Source organism: Polypterus senegalus, chromosome 4, assembly GCF_016835505.1.
Source record: "Polypterus senegalus isolate Bchr_013 chromosome 4, ASM1683550v1, whole genome shotgun sequence".
In the NCBI taxonomy this organism is placed as follows: Eukaryota; Metazoa; Chordata; class Cladistia; order Polypteriformes; family Polypteridae; genus Polypterus; species Polypterus senegalus.
The window spans coordinates 247747635-247770452 of record NC_053157.1 but is presented as its reverse complement, the minus strand read 5'-3'; the positions used below and the strand labels follow the sequence as shown (position 1 = coordinate 247770452).

Sequence of the window (22818 nt, the reverse complement as noted above, 5' to 3'; positions counted from 1 at the left end):
TGCACTTCTCAATTCGTGTGAAATTAAGTCTTTAATGTAACAATGGAGGAGACATCTGTGTTTCTTCTTGGTGGAAACTTTCATTTTAAAAGTAACATTTCAGACATCTCTATGTGTAATATCAAAGTAGTATACAGTACACACACGACAATGAAGAGCTGGCCATGTTAACATCTGCAGAGTTCAATAAACAGAACTGGCAGGAGTAACTACTGGAACTGTGCAGGCAAGTTATGAGCTTACAAATGTCTGCTTGTGGATTGTAGTGTTGTTGTTATTCTTGTAATTATTGAAGTGATGATAAAGTGTCTATTTATTAAGCTAACTATGAACACAGAAAGGGCAGCTCTTTGTGTGGATTATGTATAAGGAGATCAGATCCTGAAACTTTTAATCCAAGAATTGAAATTGCTGCTTTCAGGGTTATTTTATGTAAGTGATCACTTCTTCAAACCATACATTAAAAAGGTGGAGAACACTGTGGAGCCTAAAGCTGTATTGTAACAACAGTTGCTTCGAAGGGCCTTATTTTATTAGACATTTATTCTAGAGCTCCTGCAACTGTAAGCGTTGAAAATAAACACAATTAACCACAGAAGCAATTCAATCGTTTGCCAAATAATGTTACTTATTTCAGAAAATAGAAAGAAACTATTAATAAATACAATCAAGCAAAACTTTTGGATTACAACCTCACAATAGACTTAGGATGCTGTGACTCAGGTTGTTTGTTATTTAATTTCCAAATCAGTCTTTGATGCTCCTGTTCAATGTTGCATTGTGCAGCTTCCTTTTTTTGTTTTTCATATTGTGCACAAAATGAGATTTACTGTGGAATCTGAAAATGTGAACAAACTTGTGTGCCTTAGCAACTGGTTAAGAAGGTTGAAATAATGATGAAAGTGGCCTTGAGCACTGTTACAGACATGTCCAAAATACTGTCTGTTGTTTGTCATAATTTTAACAATACAGTAAATGGAATTTCTGAAATCTTCTGAGAATTATTTCAAGTATATCATAATACTGACATTATTATATTTATAGCTGATCTGATGATGTAGTTAATAGGATATAAAATGAATAATAAACCAGAATCACTTTAGATTATGTGTTCATAATTATCTTGTATGTACCATTGAATTTACTTGTATAATTACAAAGTAATAGGTGTTATTACCTTGTGCTTACCTTGTAATACAGTGTAACACTATAATTAAGTACTAAATTGTAATTGTTATTCCACAATTTTTCTATTTTTCTAAAGAGGTTTGCACATAAATTGTGGAATGACAATTACAGTTAAGTGCTTAACCACAGGATTACATAGTAAGTACAGGTAATAACACCTAGTAACTTTGTAATTATACAGGTGGTTACATGGTAAAATACAACGTAATTATGGACACCTAATCTAAACTGATACTAATAAACATTTTAACACCTGCAACATAATGTGTGATTAATCACGATTTAATTTCAGAAACAAAGTTTGATTAAACACAATCTATATATATAATAGGCTAAGTCGCCTGACCATGGGATATGCACGACAGAGCCACGCCCACCAACTCACAGAGCCCCGCCCATCAACTCTAAGACCATGGGATACGCATGACAGAGCCCTGCCTGCCAACTCTAACCCTCTTCCCGCGTCATGGGATACGCATGACAGAGCCCCGCCCACCAACTCTAACCCTCCTCCCGCTTCCACCTTCTCTCTCGAGGCATGCACACTGCCTGCTCATTTGCAGACACGCAACACCTCACCAAACACAGCCTCAGTCTCTTTCGTCTCTCCTACAGTCCACATGCATCTCTGAGCCACTTTGACTTTTCATTAATCTTTTTGGTTCCGGCTGCTTTTCTATTTGGGATGAATCTTCTGTAGTAACCAGCAAGCCCCAGAAAAGCGTGCACCTGCTTTTGTGTCCCAGGTCTCGGATAAGCAAGCATTTCTTCTATTTTCCTTAACTGTGGCCTAAGTAAACCCTTGCCCATAGAATAGCCTAGGTAATGTGTCTCAGACATGCCCAGTTTACATTTTTTTGGGTTAGCAGTAAGGCAAACCTGTTTCAAGCTTTCAAGAATGGCTTGAAGCCGCTCTAAGTGTGTTCGCCAATCATTGCTGAAAATCACGACATCGTCAAGATATGCCCCAGCATATTCAGAGTGAGGATGCAGGATCTGATCCATCATGCGTTGAAAAGTCAGAGGTGCCCCGTGAAGACCAAACGGGAGTCTTGTAAATTCATAAAGTCCTTCCGGGGCCGCGAATGCTGTTTTCTCACAACTGCTAGCCTCCAAAGGCACCTGCCAATAGCCTTTCATGAGATCTAGCGTAGAGATATAGCTCGCCTGACCCAATTTTTTCAACAGTTCATTGACACGGGGCATCAGATAAGCATTGAATTTAGAGACCTTATTCAAGCGTCTGAAATCGATACAGAACTGAACCGAACCGTCTTGCTTCGGAATGGCCGCATCTGTACGCGAACGCCAGGTTCAGTGGTAATAATATGTTTTGTGATGTTGGTTTTGCCTGGTAAGTCTGAAAAGACATCAGTGTTCCGTTCTATCAATGTTAATAGTTCCGTCTTTTGCGTGTCAGTAAGATCGTTACCAATGGCAACATCGGTCTGAGAAACAGCAGCCAAGGAAGTGTTAACCTTTTGTCGGTCGTGCCATTCCTTCAAGAGGTTAATGTGTAAAATCTGGAATGGTTTGCACCGGCCTGGTATTCTAACCTTGTAATTTACCGGACTCACACGCTCCTCAATAATGGCGGGCCCTGCCATTTAGCTAAGAATTTGTGTGGATCCGAGGGAACCAGTACCAAAACACGATCGCCAGGTTTGAATTCACAGAGCTTATTGCACCTATCGTAAAAATGCTTCTGAGTTTCCTGTTCTCGTTGTTGGTGTTCCACAGCAATAGAGGAAAGCATAGAAATTTTGTCTTGCAACGAACTTGGACCTTTAGCTGCTCTCTCGTTCCCTATCCATTCCTCACGTACCACATCCAGGACGCCTCGCGGCCGCCTGCCGAATAACATCTCGAAGGGACTCAAGCCAGTGGACGCCTCTGGTGATTCTCGCACCACGTACAAAACAAAAGGTAGGACGGTGTTTCAGGTTGTGGGATCATTATGAGCAACTCGTCTGATCATCTGTTTCAAAGTTTTGTTAAATCGCACGGTCAACACTAGAATTACCAGAGCCTACGAAAAAACTCGTAATTCTGTCCCACCTTAAATCGCTTCTTAAATCCCTTCACACCTCTCTGCCAGCGTCCTTTGTCCTCTAAATGTGCTGATAAAGAGAAGCTAGGCGCAGCCGGCTATTCCATCCCCCCACCAATTTAGAACATGCACGAACTTCTCTCAGCTCATGCCTTGATTGAGTATCTGGGAGTGAAGTGGAGTTTTAGAGTAGAAATAATAGATCGTTATTTGGAACACACGCATTTCATGTCTGTTCCGTTTCTACAGTAATCTGTGTAAACACATTGTTAAAACAGAAACGTTTTTTATAGTGTAGTAGTAGATGACAAAATGTAGGCATAAACTATATAATGTATGAAGCCTGAAGTCCAAATATCAAAGAAACATTTTCACAAAAGGTACAGATATAACACAACAATTGCACTTTTATTCAAAAATATTACTGCAGAAACAAAAAGCCGACTTAACATACGACATTGACAGCCATTTATTGTAACTGCCTCCGTGGTGCAATAGAATCAGTTCCTGCCTGGGAATCAAAAGGTTGCGAGTTCGATCCTGTACCTTTCCGTTTTGAAAAGTAAACTGCTCTTAGTCTTACTATTTTAGAACAAAAGCATACATTTGATTTCAATCTGTAACAGCCGGTGCAATTTATGATCCTTGTAAAGGTTAGCTTTGTTTTTTTTTTTTATTCACTTTTCATTCTCTCAGTCGCGTTCAGAATCAATCCATACAACCCCATCTGACACGGCTGTTTTCACATAAAGATGTGCTATAGCTCTGCAATGTACCACGATGCATACTAACGCCCCCCAACCCAAAGGGTTCTGACACACAAACGCTGGCGAAGCTGCCTTCTTCATATCTCACCGTCACTTGCTTTTCTTTTTATTCAGTTTTATTGAGTGTCCCTGCCAGTCCCCGCATGTTGCTGTATGCTGTTTCTTTTGTACTCCAGGACATGCAGAGGACAGAATGGTAAAAAGCAGTAACTTCGGCGCTATATACAATAATCACACACTCCCCATCTGCCCGTTGTTTTGTTATACTTTTACATCAAACGGGCATGCTCAAAAAATACACGTGTAATGCCACGAAAAGTGCACACAGACACTTCATTTCGCAAACAAAACAAGTGCAATTTTATTCAAGACTACCTGTATAACCGAAGAAAAAAGAAAGCAAGTTACTGTAGGTGACTGATACGACAGCTTGCATGGTGCAATGCTAAGAAGTGCTGATTTTCATTCCGTGCTATATAAAATCATCACATTCAAATATTAACAGTTCCCACACACCCAAGGACCGTCCTTCCTACATTTACGACACGTGTACTTGTTGCAGTGCACACACCTCTCTGTGCTATGGTTCCTATTACACTGAATGAGCACCTGACACTGTACTTTCTTCCCTGGGGGAAGGCTCCACATCAGAAAATTTCAGGTGTGTAATAGAAACCACAGCATAGAGAGAAGTGTGTACATTGCTTCTTACAGAAAAAGGCGATGGAAAAAGTGCACTTGAATAAAAGTGCACTTTTGTTATACTTTTACACCAACATATGTTCCTGTGTTTGAGCGACACAGGCAGATGGGGAGTGTCTGATGATTGCATATATTGCATAGCTTTCTGGATATCGAGTCGCATAATCAACCAACACCAGCAAATATTGGTACCCATCCTTAGTCTTAGGTAAAGGTCCCACAATATCTAATCCCACATGCTGAAAGGGAACTTCCAATATGGGCATAGGACAAAGGGGAGCCCGAGGAGACTTATAAGTAGAGATGATCTGGCAGTCTGGACATGAGGTGCAAAACCATTCAACATCTTTTCCCATATTAAGCCAATAAAATCGTTTTGATAACCGGTCTCTAGTTTTGTTGGCACTGCGGTGCCCCCCCAAGATGTGTGAATGTGCCAGATGCAAAACAGTTTCCCTATGTGCTTCAGGTACCACCAGTTGTTCAATAAATTCCCCCTTTAAATGATCTAAGATCACTCTGAAAAGGCAACCGTCCTTTTCTATAAAGTGTGGAGTTTTCACACCCCCGGAATTACGCTCTTGGTAATAAGAGTCATTAGCAGAGCGAGTCTGTTTAAATACATATTCTAATGAGCTATCAGTATGCTGCAAACGCACAAAATCTGATTGTTCGTTAACACTCGGTTTGTGTTCGGAGGCGTTTGCAATCTGGGAAGATGTAGAAGGACTAGCCCATTCTGGAAGATTTTCGGGGGTGACCTCCTCCGTCTCGCTGGAGAGATCTTCATCTTGGTTTTCTTCTTCTCACCCCCCACAAAGTTCTATATTGGACTGGGCTACTGGTCCCTGACATTTATTAAACAGTTTAGGAAAAAGGGCATTTCTCCGTCCTATGAGTAATGGCCATGGGCAGGAATCTGAGACTGCAGTCCAGACTTTAAAATGATGACCCCTGTAAGTTAAAGGAAGAAGTAATGTCTGATAAACTTTAACATCACCATGCACACATCGTATTTTTACAGTCTCACAGTTTCTAAGGGATCTTTCATCAAGACAGTCTCGTCTCACAATACAAAGTTCACTCCCCGAATCTAACAATGCTAAGATTTCTCTTCCCCGCCAGTTTAACCGGGACAAATAATCCATCTTTTCCTTCCGACGAACATGTAATATTCGATCAACAAACCTCAGCCAGTCCAACTTCCATCGACTGAGCTGGAGACAAACGACATTCTCTTGCCAAATGACCGAGTTTATCACACCGGAAACATCTACGGTCGGCGCCGCTGCCAAAATATCCTCTGCGACGTCCTCGGTTTCCTCAGCCAGCTGGTGCAGCTTCCCCAGAAACTGGCATCTCTGTTACGACCGGGTTCCCCGGAGGCCTACCTGACCCCATTCGATTTTCCGGTCCACCAGCTTGTCGATGTTGTTGTCGCCGATTGAAGTGACGAGGATGTCCAGGACGTTCATTCCCTGTTTACGAAGAATTGCCAAATCCACCGCTTTTCCTCCAGGTGGTTTGTGAACCTTCCAGTCGTCTTGACATAATCGTTAACGACTCAATATCATGACGTAGAAATTCATCTTGAATGACTGTAGGTATACCGTTCAACAGTATATTCATTACCACTGTTATGTATTGTATTAAACTACATGTTTTGCAATGCCGATAGTAACCAGTAGGTGACACCAAGCAAGATATAGTATAGGTGGTGCACCCTGGAGTTGTTGTTGGTGAATGCAATAAAGAAATGAGTGTCTGGATACTCCACACCATTACAGAAAAAGTTTGTGTGTATTTATGAAATGAAGTATCACGCAACATAACATAAATTGGCAACGAGCTGTGTGAACAAGAAGAACCGACCGCACTGTGTAGTGGCTAGCTAGTGAGCTGGTGTAGACTGTTTAAAGGACCCTCTTTTTCCGCCTCTGAGTCTAACGTGGAGTGCAAGGTGCTGATGACATGGCTGGAGTAATCGGACGGATGGGTCCCTTCGAGGACGCTGGTGAGCAATGGACGACGTATATTAAACGTTTTGAACATTACATACTGGCTAATGACATTACAGCCACGAAGAAATTGCCTGTGTTGTTTAGTGTAATGGGACCTAAAACGTACGGACTGCTACGTAGTTTGGTAGCGCCTACGAAGCCAGGGGAGATTGAGTATCACCGTGTTGTGGAGGTTTTACAAGCCCATTTCGCCCCGAAACCACTCGTGATAGCGGAGAGTCACCGGTTCCACAAGCATAATAAGGTGAAGGGGAAACGATAGCACAGTACGTAGCGGTGCTGAAAAGTCTTTCGGAACATATTGTGAGTTTGGTGCATATTTGGAAGACGCACTACGAGACAGGTCTGTGTGTGGACTAAAGTGTGAAACTGTTCTGAAGCGCTTGTTGACTGAGAAAGATCTCATGTTTCAGAAAGCAGTTGATTACACAGTTTCTGCGGAGACAAGAGCGTGCAACGTGCAGCAGTTAAGTGCCTCCCTTAAAGTGAATGCGGTGCTTTCTAAAAACTGTGACAAATGCCGCTGTTGCGGGAAAATGAATCATACTGATGATGACTGCTGGTATAAAGACCGTGACTGCCACCAGTGTGGAAAAAAAGGACACACCAAGAACATGCGTAGGAACAAAACCAAAAGCTATCAGGACAGAGAAAAGAAATGGAAAGAGGGAAATCTTACTCAGAAGGATAATGCAATTAAGCGAAGAATGCAAAATAAGAAGAGAATTCATCATGTCGAGGCAGGGAAAGATGAAAGTGAGAATGAAGAAAATAAATTTGATACTGACAATTAGTTAGGACTGTATTCTTTGTCTCAAAAAGGCAAATATTCACGAAATTTCCGTGCTGCCTATAGTAAACGGGAAGAAAATGGAAATGGCATTGGATTCAGGGGCTGCAGTGTCTTTGATTCCCTGGGAGCAGTACAGAAGCACACTGAGCCAAGTGGCTCTGCAACCCACGGATGTCATGCTAAAGACAAAGTGCAAGTCAAATTAAATAATCAGTGTGCTAAGTTGCCTTTGTATGTAGTGAAAGTAGACGCACCCCCACTGTTTGGTAGAGAATGGCTGAGAGTTATTAAACTGAACTGGAAAGACTTAAAAATGGTGCATGCCATTGAGCAAAGAGAAAAAGAAAACTTGGAGTCTGTGTTAAGGAGACACTCAGCTGTTTTCTCTAAAAAGCTAGGCACAATGAAAGGAATTACAGCCAGACTGACTCTCAGACCTAACACTACACCCAAATTCTGTCCATCACGGAACGTCCCTTATGCTCTTCGACCTCGAGTGGAGGCCGAACTGAAACGCCTGACTGCGCTTGGAGTGATCTCACCAGTGGAGCACAGTGACTGGGCCACACCCGTGGTGCCCGTAAGTAAAAAGGATGGCACAATTAGACTTTGTGGGGATTTCAAGGTCACACTCAACCCAGCTCTTTGTGTGGATAAGTACCCAATTCCACGCATTGAGGACCTTTTTGCATCTCTAGGTGGTCAACGCTTCAGTAAGTTAGACTTGTCAAATGCCTATCTACAGATGGAGGTGGAAGAGAAGCCTAGGGAGCTGCTGACTATCTCAACGCAAAAAGGGCTATTCTGTTTTAATCGCTTACCTTTTGGTGTAGCGTCATCACCCGCTTTATTTCAAAAGGCTATGGACCAAGTGCTCCTTGGACTGCCATATACTCACTGTTACCTGGACGATATCCTTGTGAGTGGCCCTGATGAGCAGCCCCACCTTAAAACTCTGGATGCAGTTCTGGGTAGGCTAGAGGAGTATGGCCTGCATCTCAAACAAGAGAAGTGCTTGTCCTTCCAGGAGTCTGTGGAATACTTGGGTCACATAATTGATGCAGCAGGACTTCACAAATCACCAGAAAAGGTGCGTGCCATTGTGGAGGCCCCAGCACCACAAAAGGTTAGTCAACTACGTTCTTTTCTGGGAATGTTAAACTACTACGGACGTTTCATCCCTGACCTGTCGACTATCTTGAAACCACTGAATGAACTGCTAAATAAGGAGAAGCAATGGCAGTGGACATCAGCCTGTGAGTCCGCATTCCAGGATGCTAAATTACAGTATCACAAGAGGTATTGACCCATTACCATTCAGAATTGCCCCTTCGACTTGTGTGCGATGCTTCACCTTATGGGGTCGGAGCTGTGCTCTCGCACGTTATGCCTGATGGCAACGAAAAACCGATAGCCTATGCATCACAAACTCTTAGTAAAGCAGAACAAAATTATGCTCAGATCGAGAGGGAGGTGCTCGCGATAGTCTTTGGAGTACGCAAGTTCCACCAGTACCTCTATGGTAACAAGTTCACGCTGCTCATGGACCATCGCCCATTAACCTCCATCTTGAGCCCATCAAAAAGTACGCCGTCAATGGCTGCCGCCCAAATGCACCGTTGGGCACTCCTCCTGTCTGCGCATGATTACACCATTCAATATCAGAAAGGTGCATTACATGCAAATGCTGACGGTCTTTCACGCTTATCACTCCCCCATGCTCACAAAGAGAACTTAAGCATAGTAGATGTATTTTACACGTCTCAGTTGGACACCCTACCAGTTAGTAACACCGAGATCAAACGGCACACCATGTCTGACCTCATTTTATCTCGTGTGTGGAAATGGTCACCACTGGGCATTATCCAGCTGCAAAGGATGCAGATAAAGAACTGTCACCCTACTTACTGCACCGGCATGATCTTACAATACAACTGGGATGCCTCATTTGGGTTGTGAGAGTGATTGTTCCACCAAAACTCCGCCCCCGGGTTCTCAAAGAGCTCCATATAGCATATCCAGGTATAGTGCGAATGAAAAGCTTGGCACGTAGTTACGTATGGTGGCCTGGCATTGACTTTCAAATTGAGCTCCAAGCTAAACCCTGCCACTCTTGTCAGAGTATGCAAAAAGAGCCTGGGCTAGCACCTTTACACCCTTGGATGTGGCCCTCTAGTCCCTGGGAAAGGATACATGTGGACTTTGTGGGTTCATTTGAAGGAAATATGTACCTTGTCGTGATAGATGCACATTCCAAGTGGCCTGAGGTGCATATTATGGACAACACCACCGCCGGTAAGACCATTCAAGTGCTCAGAAGCCTTTTTAGTCGATATGGCATTCCACACATCCTTGTGAGTGATAATGGACCTCAGTTCTGTTCTGAAAAGTTTAATACATTCTTGAAGTCCAACGGAGTAAAACACATCCACTCAGCTCCGTACCATCCTGCCACCAATGACTTGGTTGAGCATTTTGTGCAGACATTCAAACATTCCTTAAAATCTTCTAGAGGCACAGCACTTGTGCAACAACGCCTGGATAAATTTCTGTTAACATACCGCAATACCCCTCATGCAACAACAAAGGAGACACCAGCTATGTTGTTCCTTGGACGCAAGCTGCGATCACGGCTGGACTTCCTGAAACCCAGTGTTGCTGGTGTAGTGCACAGGTCACAAGATGCTCAACAAGAGCACCGCCAACCATGCTCCAAGGACAGACAGTTTGATGTAGGAGAGCCTGTCCTCGTGCGTGACTATAGGAATAGTGAGGAGAAGTGGACCCAAGAGTTGTTATGGAGAAGACTGGACCAGTGTCATACAAGATAAATGTGGGACTACAAGAGGAATGGAAACGCCATGTGGACCAGATGCTGACACGTCCTGATCCAGAGCTTCAGCAGGCTGCAGTGAACCCTCCTGTGGACCCCCTCGTGTTACTACCCCAGAGTGATAGTAGTATCACACATCACCCTAGTACATCTCATCAGGACAAGAATGATCAAGTTCCAGAGATAGATATACCACCGGGAATACCCAAGTCCACTGATTCACGACACACGGAGCATACTCTGGTAACAGAGACTGTCAGACGGTATCCTGTGAGGATCACTAAACCACCACTACGCTACCGTGCTGAGTGAACACTCACTGAGATGGAGAACATATAAGTGTGTGACTGTTCAAGTTCAGAGGCGTATTCTTTTTCAGAGTTCTGAGATATATTTGTTATAAAAAAAAAAAAAATTCTTTGTGTTATTGACAATCAATCTTAACAGGGAGGAGATATGTTATGTATTGTATTAAACTACATGTTTCGAAATGCCGATAGTAACCAGTAGGTGGCACCAAGCAAGATATAGTATATGTGGTGCACCCTGGAGTTGTTGTTGGTGAATGCAATAAAGAAATGAGTGTTTGGATACTCCACACCATTACAGAAAAAGTTTGTGCGTATTTATGAAATAAAGTATCACGCAACATAACAACCACCTTCTCTACGACTCGCTCCATCTCATTTCCTTCAAACCAGCAGTGCACTTTATGTATTAAATCTTGAATTTGCGCATGGATCGGGCCATCCATATTGAGCTTCCAGTCGTTTAATTCGAACCCTTTTGCCAAAAAAGTCTTAGTTTTACGTAAAACCACTTGTTCCTTCAGGAACTCATAATCACCCAGCTTATCTCTGGGCACATTACGGAAAGAGTAAAGGGCATCTCCAGATAAAAAGGGTGTGATTATAATGGCCCACTGTCGTCTGTCCCATCCCAGCATGGTTGTGACTTGTTCAAAGGCTATTAGGAACATCTCTGTTTCATCGTTAGGGCACATTTTCTTTAGTATATTCTTCGCATTTTCAGGTAGAGGTGGTAAAGGGATGTACGGCCGAGGGATAATAATTGGAACATTCGGATCATGAATATATCATTGATTTTCCATATCAGGAATTGTAGGCATGTCATCTTCCGGATCATCAGGGAGTGGAATATTTTGAGCCAATTGATATAAATCTTCACCGGCATCCATCTGTGCAACCACTTCTGGTACCACTTGTCACGCTTGGGTCACAGATTTGCACAGAGACACTCAAGATCGTGGAAACAAGGAGGATTTTTATTCAAACACTGCAAACAAACATTTGTCACTTCAAACTTGCTCCTTGACAAAGATGACAGTTTCATCTTTCAATTAAGGGTTTCGTAAGTTTCTTCTTCTTCAAATGAATACGTGTCAGGAGCAGAGGCAGTCTGAGAGAGAGAGAAAGCAAAACAAGTCAATACCAAATCTGACAGGTGCTGCACACGGCTTTTAAGTCTGACTGTTACCAGCATTCACCGCAATGTATTGGAGTATAAAACTATCACTGCTGCTACCTCACAAACTGTCCTTATTCCCCGGATTTCCCTGACCCCATCAGATTCAAATTTGCCTTTTACTTTTACACGCAGGCAATTTCCTGTTAGATTGGCCTTTGCAATGACAATTAATAAGGCACAGGGCCAAACTTTCAAAAAGATATGCCTGTATCTGCCAAAACCAGTTTTCAGTCACAGACAATTGTATATTGCTCTCTCCAGAGTTCCGTCTTTTCATTCACTCACAGTTGTATCCTCAAACCCACCACATTTGGACAACTGTGTCTTTCAGGAAGTGTTCACCCATCAATAAATAATTATGCAGCGTATACTACGCCATGAGTTGGCTAGTATAAAATATTAATCTACTGACAACCGTAATCTTTACATTCTCCATTCTTCTTTTTTCTTTGTATTTTCAGGTCATGAAGCTCCAATCTTCACCCTACGGCCTCCTGAACCTCAGAACAGAGAGGAGTTTTTACAATGTGAGTCTGTCAATTCATTAAATTTATAATCATTTCACTTTTAATATCTCATGCCAGGCTTATGATATGAAAGTGTAGCCAGCAGAAAGCATTATGTGAGTTTGATGTGAGCTGAAAATGACAGGGGTCCTGTGACTGGTGCATTACGGTATATTTAGATTCAGGACAGGGAAGCACCAAAGAAGTCTGTTAGACTTAAGTGTCAAGTGGAATCATGGGAAATAAAAATGATATCCAGCTGACTATGCCATATCCACCTCTAACAATAGTCTAACCTCCAGAGTCCTTTGTCCTTTTTCTATTCTCTTATTTTTTTTTTTCTTAGCACTTCCTGTTTTCTCTTTCTGTATTCCACTGTCTTATTTCTGATGCTTTTCTTCTTCAGTCATTCCCTTATAATATTGATATTAATAATCCATTTATACAGCAAATGGCATTCAATGAAAACAGCTCAGTGTATTTCATATAAAAACACAATGTCCACCACCATTAACATATACTGTACATGTACAGTATATGGATATACAGACTCAGCAGCAAGCATTGGATTAAAAAAGAATCACAAATTTAAGTGAAATAAGTTAAAGCTGACAAAATTACTCGACATCCTCCATTCTTTTCTCCATAAAAATAAACTTTGTTATTTATTCATGGCTTAACACATTGTAGGAATGAAACCCAAAGAAAATAGCATGTAAAACTTTGTGGAAGCCATTAGATGTTAAAAGACATCACTGAATAAAAATCAGTCCACTCTGAGAATCACAGGGGTCTTCAGTCACACACCCTAAAATGAATTCAAGTCAACATCCATGGGAAGAGCTAGAAGTTACAGTTGGGAGAAGAAGTCTGTCAAAGCTGAAGAAGAGTGGGAAGAGTGGTCAGTGAGAGGAGTAGAAGTCTCATCCAGAGCTGCAGGAAGTGCTTGATGGCAGGTCTCACCTGAAAACAGTTGGTAAGAGCAGCGGTTCTCAAACTGTGGGGTGCACCCCCTGGGGGGGCACTGAAGCTGTACAAGGGGGTGTCGAATAAATGAGCAAGACATCAAAATTAATTTTTTACATTTTTATTTCATATTTCAACATTTTCACAACAAATGCATTATAACTAAAATTAAAATAAAACAATTCTAAGGCATAGATCTAATGACTAACTGACGAGCGGTGCTGCTGCTTTTATAGTCACGTATTTTCAATCCAGAAAGTTGGAGACGTACAGTGGGATGCAAAAGTTTGGGCAACCTTGTTAATAGTCATTATTTTCCTGTATAGATCGTTGGTTGTTACGATAAAAATGTCAGTTAAATCTATCATATAGGAGACACACACAGTAATATCTGAGAAGTGCAATGAAGTTTATTGGATTTACAGAAAGTGTGCAATAATTGTTCAAACAAAATCAGGCAGGTGCATAAATTTGGGCACCGTTGTCATTTTATTGATTCCAAAACTTTTAAAACTAATTATTGGAACTCAAATTGGCTTGGTAAGCTCAGTGACCCCTGACCTACATACACAGGTGAATCCTATAATGAGAAAGAGTATTTAAGGGGTCAATTGTAAGTTTCCTCCTCCTTTAATTTTCTCTGAAGAGTAGCAACATGGGGGTCACAAAACAACTCTCAAATGACCTGAAGACAAAGATTGTTCACCATCATGGTTCAGGGGAAGGATACAGAAAGCTGTCCCAGAGATTTAAGCTGTCTGTTTCCACAGTTAGGAACATATTGAGGAAATGGAAGACCACAGGCTCAGTTCAAGTTAAGGCTCGAAGTGGCAGACCAAGAAAGATTTCGGATAGACAGAAGTTTACGAATGGTGAGAACAGTCAGTCAACCCACAGACCAGCACCAAAGACCTAAAACAACATCTTGCAGTAGATGGAGTCACTGTGCATCGTTAAACCATTCGGAGCACTTTACACAAGGAGATGCTGTATGCGAGAGTGATGCAGAGGAAGCCTTTTCTCCACCCACAGCACAAACAGAGCCGCTTGAGGTATGCTCAAGCACATTTAGACAAGCCAGCTTCATTTTGGAATAAGGTGCTGTGGACTAATGAAACTAAAATTGGGTTATTTGGGCATAACAAGGAGCGTTATGCATGGAGGAAAAAGAACACAGCATTCCAAGAAAAATACCTGCTACCTACAGTAAAATATGGTGGTGGTCCCATCATACTGTGGGCTGTGTGGCCAGTGCAGGGACTGGGAATCTTGTCAAAGCTGAGGGATGCATGGATTCCACTCAGTATCAGCAGATTCTGGAAACCAATGTCCAGGAATCAGTGACAAAGCTGAAGCTGCGCCGGGGCTGGATCTTTCAACAAGACAACGACCCGAAACACTGCTCAAAACCCACTAAGGCATTCATGCAGAGGAACAAGTACAACGTTCTGGAATGGCCATCTCAGTCCCCAGACCTGAATATAATTGAAAATCTGTGGTGTGAGTTAAAGAGAGCTGTCCATGCTCGGAAGCCATCAAACCTGAATGAACTAGAGATGTTTTGTAAAGAGGAATGGTCTAAAATACCTTCAACCACAATCCAGACTCTCATTGGAACCTACAGGAAGCGTTTAGAGGCTGTAATTTCTGAAAAGGCAGATCTACTAAATATTGATTTCATTTCTTTTTTGTGGTGCCCAAATTTATGCACCTACCTGATTTTGTTTGAACAATTATTGCACACTTTCTGTAAATCCAATAAACTTCATTTCACTTCTCAAATATCACTGTGTGTGTCTCCTATATGATATATTTAACTGACATTTTTATCGTAACAACCAACGATTTATACAGGAAAATAATGACTATTAACAAGGTTGCCCAAACTTTTGCATCCCACTGTATTGGTATCTGTCGCGAACATTCGGGTAACAGTAGATGAGGTGATTAAGCGGCGTGACTGCACCACATTGGCAGCGTAGCCAATATTGCCAAATTGAGTTAAATAATTTACTGCGTATTGGGTTATTTTCATGATACAACTAACAGCGGTATAATATTTGTTGGATGAAAATACGTTTGTCTCGTGCAGATTGACTTCATCGGTGTCCTCATTTATGAGATTTTTTAAAATTAAAACCTATTTAATCATTTCTTTACATAAAAACATAATTAAATAAGAATAAATAATTTATTCTTTGTTTTTGGGATTCGACTTACTACCAAAAACCACACAAGGCATTTTAACAGTTATTAAAGCACTTTAAAAAAAAATAAATTGCAAATATTTCATCGAATTCCCATGAGCTCACCACCTATGGGAGGGGCCAAGGAGGTCAGGTGCAGTGTGAGTTGGGTGGTGGCCGAAGGTGGGGACCTTGGCGGTCCGATCCTCGGCTACAGAAACTGGCTCTTGGGAATGTCACCTCTCTGAAGGGGAAGGAGCCTGAGCTAGTGCGTGAGGTTGACAGGTTCCGGCTAGATATAGTCGGGCTCACCTCGACACACAGCTTGGACTCTGGAGCCAATCTGCTTGAGAGGGGCTGGACTCTCTACCACTTTAGAGTTGCCCCCAGTGAGATGCACAGAGCGGGTGTGGGCATACTTATTTCCCCCCGACTTGGAGCCTGTACATTGGGGTTTACCCCAGTGGACAAGAGGGTGGCCTCCCTCCGCCTTCAGGTGGGTGGACGGGTCCTTACTGTTTGTGCGTATGCGCCGAACAGCAGTTTGGAGTACCCACAATTTTTGGAGTCCCTGGACGGGGTGCTAGAGGGCATACCTTCTGGGGACTCCCTCGTTCTGCTGGGAGACTTCAATGCTCACGTGGACAATGACAGTGAGACCTGGAAGGGCGTGATTGGGAGGAATGGCCCCCCCGATCTGAACCCGAGCGGTGTTCTGATATTGGACTACTGTGCTCATCACGGATTGTCCATAACAAACACCATGTTCAAGCATAGGGGTGTTCATATGTGCACGTGGCACCAGGGCACCCTAGGCCTCAGTTCAATGATCGACTTTGTGGTCATGTCGTCGGACCTGCAGCCACATGTCTTGGACACTCGGGTGAAGAGAAGGGCAGAGCTGTCAACTGATCACCACCTGGTTGGTGATGAGTAGGTTTCGATGGTGGGGGAGGATGCCGGTCAAGCCTGGTAGGCCCAAATGTGTTGTGAGGGTCTGCTGGGAACGTCTGGCACAGTCCCCTGTCAGAAATAGCCTCAACTCCCACGTTTGGCAGAACTTCAACCACGTCCCGAGGGAGGTGGAGGACATTGAGTCCGAATGGGCCATGTTCCGTGCCTCTATTGTTGAGGCGGCTGACCGGAGCTGTGGCCATAAGGTGGTCGGTGCCTGTCGCGGCAGCAATCCCAAACCCGTTGGTGGACACCGGCGGTGAGGGATGCCATCAAGCTGAAGAAGGAGTCCTATAGGACCTTTTTGTTCTGTGGGTCTCTGGAGGCAGCTGATAGGTACCGGCAGGCCAAGCGGAATGCGGCTTTAGTTGTTGTTGAGGCAAAAACTCGGGCATGGGAGGAGTATGGAGAGGCCATGGAGAACGACTTTCAGAAGGCTTCGAGGAGATTCTGGTCCACCGTCCGGCGTCTCAGGAAGGGGAAGCAGTGCAGTGTTAACACCGTATATGGTGGGGATGGTGCGCTGCTGACCTCGACTCGGGACGTTGTGGGTCGGTGGGGGGAGTACTTCGAAGACCTCCTCAATCCCACCAACATGCCTTCTTATGAGGAAGCAGAGCCTCGGGACTCGGAGGTGGTCAAAAAACTCCTTGGCGGCAGGGCTCCGGGGGTGGATGAGATACGCCCGGAGTTCCTCAAGACTCTGGATGTTGTAGGACTGTCTTGTTTGACACATCTCTGCGACATCACATGGACATCAGGGACAGTGCCTCTGGATTGGCAGACCGGGGTGGTGGTCCCCCTCTTTAAGAAGGGGGACAGGAGGGTGTGTTCCAACTACAGAGGGATCACACTCCTCAGCCTCTCTGGAAAAGTCTATTCCGGGGTCCTGGAGAGGAGGGTCCGTCAGATAGTCGAACCTCGGATTTAGGAGGACCAGTGTGGTTTTCGTCCTAGTCACGGAACAATGGACCAGCTCTACACCCTTAGCAGGATCCTGGAGGGTGCATGGGAGTTTGCCCAATCAGTCTACATGTGTTTTGTGGACTTGGAAAAGGCATTCGACCGTGTCCTTTGGGGAATCCTGTGGGGGTTGTTCCGGGAATATGGGGTACCGGACCCCCTGATAAGGGCTGTTCAGTCCCTGTACAATCGGTGTCAGAGCTTGGTCCGCATTGCTGGCAGTAAATCGAGCCCGTTTCCAGTGAGAGTTGGACTCTGCCAGGGCTGCCCTTTGTCACCGATTCTGTTCCTAACTTTTATGGACAGAATTTCTAGGCGCAGCCAGGGTGTTGAAGGGGTCCGGTTTGGTGGACTCAGGATTGGGTCACTGATTTTTGCAGATGATGTTGTCCTGTTTGTTTCATCAGGCCGTGATCTTCAGCTCTCTCTGGATTGGTTCGCAGCTGAGTGTGAAGCCTCCAAATCCGAGACCATGGTCCTCAGCCGGAAAAGGGTGGAGTGCCCTCTCAGGGATGGGAGCGAGATCCTGCCCCAAGTTGAGGATTTCAAGTATCTTGGGATCTTGTTCACGAGTGAGGGAAGAATGGAGAGTGAGATCAACAGGCGGATCGGTGCGGCTTCCGCAGTGATGCGGGCTCTGCATTGGTCTGTCGTGGTGAAAAAAGAGCTGAGCCGTAAGGCAAAGCTCTCAATGTACTAGTCAATCTACGTTTCTACCCTCACCTATGGTCATGAGCAATGGGTAGTGACCGAAAGAACGAGATCGCGAATACAAGGGGCTGAAATGAGTTTCCTCCGCAGGGTGTCTAGACTTTCCCTCAAAGATATGGCGAGAAGCTCAGTCATCTGGAAGGGGCTCAGAGTAGAGCCGCTGCTCCTCCGCATCGAGAGGAGTCAGAAGAGGTGGCTCGGGCATCTGATCAGGATGCCTCCTGGACGCCTCCCTGGTGAGGTGTTCTGGGCACGTCCAATTTGGAGGAGGCCCCGGGGAATACCCAGGACACACTGGCAGGACAATGTCTCTCGGGCTGGCCTTGGGAATGCCTCGGGATTCCCCCGGAAGAGATAGAAGAAGTGGACGGGGAGAGGGACGTCTGGGCCTCTCTGCTTAACCTGCTGCCGCCGCGACCCGACCTGGGATAAGCGGAAGAGGATGGATGGATGGATGGATATTTCATCAAAGTTAGCCAAAAACATGCAAATCTTACATAAAAAAAAATTATAGGATATTGCGACACTGCACGAGTATCATACCTTTGTTAGTTGTATCATGGGTTATTCTCATCTATCTTATATTATGCAGGTAGTGCAGAATTATTCCAGGTTGAAAAGGGGTGTCGCGAAATACGAAAGTTTGAGAACCGCTGGGTTAGAGAAGATTAGGTGAGGGTCCCAATAATTGTGTTCATGCCATTGTCATTTATTTTATTGTTTTTATTCTAAATTAAAAGCAAAGAGTCTGCTCTTTGGAATAAAGAATGGCGGATGACAATCACTGCGGTCAGTTTAAACTTATTTGACAGAAAATCAGGATTCTTGTTTAAAAAGTGGAAAGAGACAAAACTACTGGGGGCATGTCGGTGACACAAACAGTAGAGAGACAGACGTGACAGGTGACATATAAAGATATAAATAGGATTCATTCAAGTCAGCAGACCATCATGGCCGTTGTGGGTTTACATTGAAGTGATTTTTAACACAACATTGTCAAACCAGTTTAATCCAGTTCAGGCCACATTGTGTTAAGTCAGGTGCTCACAACCTCACAAGGCCAATTCAGAGTCGCCAATTCACCCAACATGCATGTCTGTGGATTTTATGAAGAAATCCAAGAGTGACACGAGGAGAACACGCTGTCCTGACAAAGACAACAACTGGGCGCCAAATTCAAAGTCGTGAAGCTCAATCTGTGAGGCCGCAGCTCCAACCCCTCGGGCCATCATGCTGTCCTGAATCGAGTTTTGCCAGTTCTGTTTCTCTTCTTCACATTTCTTATTATTTTAATCCCAAATCTTTTGATTTTAAAGTTAATTTCTACTGAATGAATCATCTCATTTAATGACTAAGAAGCTTCAGTTCACTCCATAATGAGTAAATCATTGAGCTGTCAGTTTGTGATGAAGTGTGACAGTGGATTGATTTTAAATTATTGAGGTGGACTGTGACAATAAAAGTGTCATTTAATAAAGCCAGTGGTCCGTGTGGACAGTCCATTAGAACTCGGACCTCGATGGTGACCTTGTGAGCATAATGATGGAGCTGATCAGCGCAGCCACAGTTGTTTCCTCGCTGCTGATGTGTTGTTTTTCTCTGTTAACTTTGCCTTTTGTAACAATATGAGGATTACATACACATGAGATCAGCTCCTGTCTGTTGGGATTGGACTTCATTTCTCCTCCACTGATTTAAGGACACTTTCATACAGATTTAGCACTTATGAACCCCTGAATGAAGACTCGGATTCCCAGCCAGGTAACTCCCACCTGAAGAGGAGAAGGGGGACACGCACAGGATCTCTGGTGGGGTTCAGGAGCTACGCTTGTCGAGTGCCCCTTCCCTTACTAGTTTTATCAACGTCAGACCACTGAGGCCCAAAACAGATGAACTTCATCTTCTTCTCGGCCCCAGTAAGGATTATTCTCTCTGGTCAGTGTACTGCTGTGTGGACACCTGGCTTACTGCATCAGTTCCTGACTCCACATTAGAACTGCTGGGGATTCTGCTTTACAGAGCAGTTAGAGATGCTGATCATCACACCAAGTCAAAGGCGCAGGAGTCTGCTACTACATTAGTATGTTTGTGTGGACTCCCACCTCTCAGACTGTCTCTGTATCAGCACAGGTGTCCCTCAAGGCTGTGGACGGCCCCCATACTTTACTCCTTGTACCCCAATGACTGCAGGTCCACTGATCCTTCAGTTAAATCATTAAGTTCACTGATGACACCACCACTATTGGTCTAATTTCTAACAGCAATGAAACACCTTCTACGCAAGAGGGGTCTCGTCTTGTGTCTTGGTGAGCTTCAACACCCTGCTGCTCACAAACAGCAGTCACAACCTCTAACAATAGAAATGAAGGATTCAGTAGTCAATCATGTGGACTTCTTCAGAGTTCTAAGCACAACAATCACAAACACTCTCAGCTGGGACATGAACACCACCACATCACTAAGAAGGCACAGCGGTGATTGGACTTCTTACGCCAGATAAAGAAATTAAATATTTCAGAACCAATCCTCGTTCAGTTTCACAAAGCCATAATTGAAAGTGTAATCACATTCTCCATTGGTGTCTGGTTTGGCTCACCAATGTCACACTCCATAAATAAATGAGAGTGTGTGTGAGGTCTGCTGTGCTCTTCATCTGTGCAGACCTGTAGACATCTCGTGTCATTAACCGTGTCATAAGGACCACCACGGACTCATCTCATCAGCTCATCACTTCTTCACACAAACTCCCAAACGCTTCAGTCAATTGAAACTCAAACTAACAGACACCTCCAGAGTTTCTTAGCCAGAGTGACAGCCTCTCCCAGCAGTGACTTAGCCGTCTTCTATGTGTATTCATGTGTTCTGTCAGAGACTGTGTGACGGTATGTGTGTGTGTACAGTGTGAGGACATGTGTGTGTGTGACACGGGAATACACACTACACACTCACACTCTCACTGGCACATCACTATCAGCACATCTCCTTTGTAATTGGATTATTCTACCACTTGGTTTGAAGTTTGTCTTTTTGACTTCAGCTATTTCTGTTAATTGTCTGTGTTGTGCAAAGTCCCGTTACACACTCCAAGATTTCCTCACTCATTTTCTTTTCTCTCCTTTCAGACTTCTGTCCCCTCACACTTGACATCAACACGGCACACAGAGACCTTCATCTGTCTGAAGAGAACAAGAAGGTGACACATGAGTGGACAGTGGCTGAATATCCTGATCATCCTGAGAGATTTAACTGGTGGCCTCAAGTTCTGTGCAGGGAGGCTCTGACTGGGACTCACTGTTACTGGGAGGTGAAGTGCAGTGGAGACTTCATGGAAATTGGAGTCGCATATAAAGGACTGGGCAGGAAAGGAGTGGGCATGGAGTGCGGCCTTGGAAACAACGACAAGTCCTGGAGTTTGCTGTGTTCTCATTCCCAGTACATTGTGTGTCACAATAACATTGAGACGGAAATCAGCGCCCCCTACAGCCCCAGAATAGGTGTGTATCTGGACTGGCCTGCTGGCTCTCTGTCATTTTATAGCGTCTCACACACAATGACCCTCCTGCACAGGTTCAACACCTCCTTCACTGAGCCGCTCTATCCAGGGTTTTATCTTGATCTTCACTGCAGTGTAACAATCAGCCATGTGATCACTGACTAGTACCCTCCACCGGTCACTTGTTGTCTCCTCACCAGACATGTTGTGACCCTCCATTGGTCACTCAAATGGTCCTTCACTTCAGAGTTATTTCTCTGTGAATGTCTGAAGACAAGAACTCACTGGTCAGTCAGATGTCAGCCATACTGACAGAGTTTGGTGTTTTAGTTGATGTCACATTAAACTTTAAACTGCACCTCCTCCTTATCCCCAGATTTGTCACTCTTGGTACTCTGAAGCTCCAACTTCTTCAAAAAATGAATTCTTGGTCAGTTGGCACACACTTGACATGGGTGCACATGTGTGACTTTGCAGTGGACTGGCACCCCGTCCAGGGTTGGCCCACCTTGTCCACAAATCAGAAATTGAAAAGCGGATAAGAAAGACAATGAATAGACAGAAGGGGTCACTGATTGGTCAGTCGCCACACTACTGCCTCTTGTGGCCACTCTGAATATTAAACAGCAATTTATACAAAAAGAAAATCTAAAAGATAAAAGCAGAAAGCATTCAGTGAAATTCTGAGCAGTGAAACATGAAAGGAGAGAATGAGAAACAATCAGAGAGTCCGACGAATGGAGACTTTAACAGGAGGACTGAGGGTGGGACTGAAGTGCAGTGGCGCCCTCTAATGGACACCCGCCATATTATACACATGGGAAAGGTCAGCAGTGAAGGGGGGAGAACAGAATACAGTGCAGTGTAAAAGAAATCAGAATAAAGTAAAAACACAAGAATAAAACACCTGGAATAAAGAACTTTAAAATATTATATATACAACTAATTAAGATTTAAATGAATTAAGAGCAAAATAAGGGAGACACGATCACACAGTCACATGACCTTCAGAGCTGACAGGTGAGCTGACTCTTCTGTAGCCAAACTGCCCCCTCTAGTGGCCACTCTCAATATTAAATGAATGGCAAGGCTGAGGGGGACGAAAGATTTGGGTTTGATCAAATGGATATTTAGTGCAAATTTCTTAATATTGTCATTACCTTTAAGGACAGTGCAGCTTTGTTAGGTTATGGAAGA

At 43.9% G+C, this 22818-nt stretch overlaps 1 protein-coding gene across 1 annotated transcript in view; it reads left to right on the top strand.

The window, feature by feature from the left end:
* LOC120529012 (tripartite motif-containing protein 16-like) overlaps positions 1-21786 on the top strand; it is a 43190-nt gene extending 21404 nt beyond the window's left edge. The window contains exons 5-6 of the mRNA XM_039753072.1: positions 12304-12369; positions 21251-21786. Of these exons, the coding sequence (XP_039609006.1) occupies positions 12304-12369; positions 21251-21786 (602 nt within the window). The remainder of the gene's footprint in view (positions 1-12303; positions 12370-21250) is intronic.
* Positions 21787-22818: the final 1032 nt, after the last annotated feature.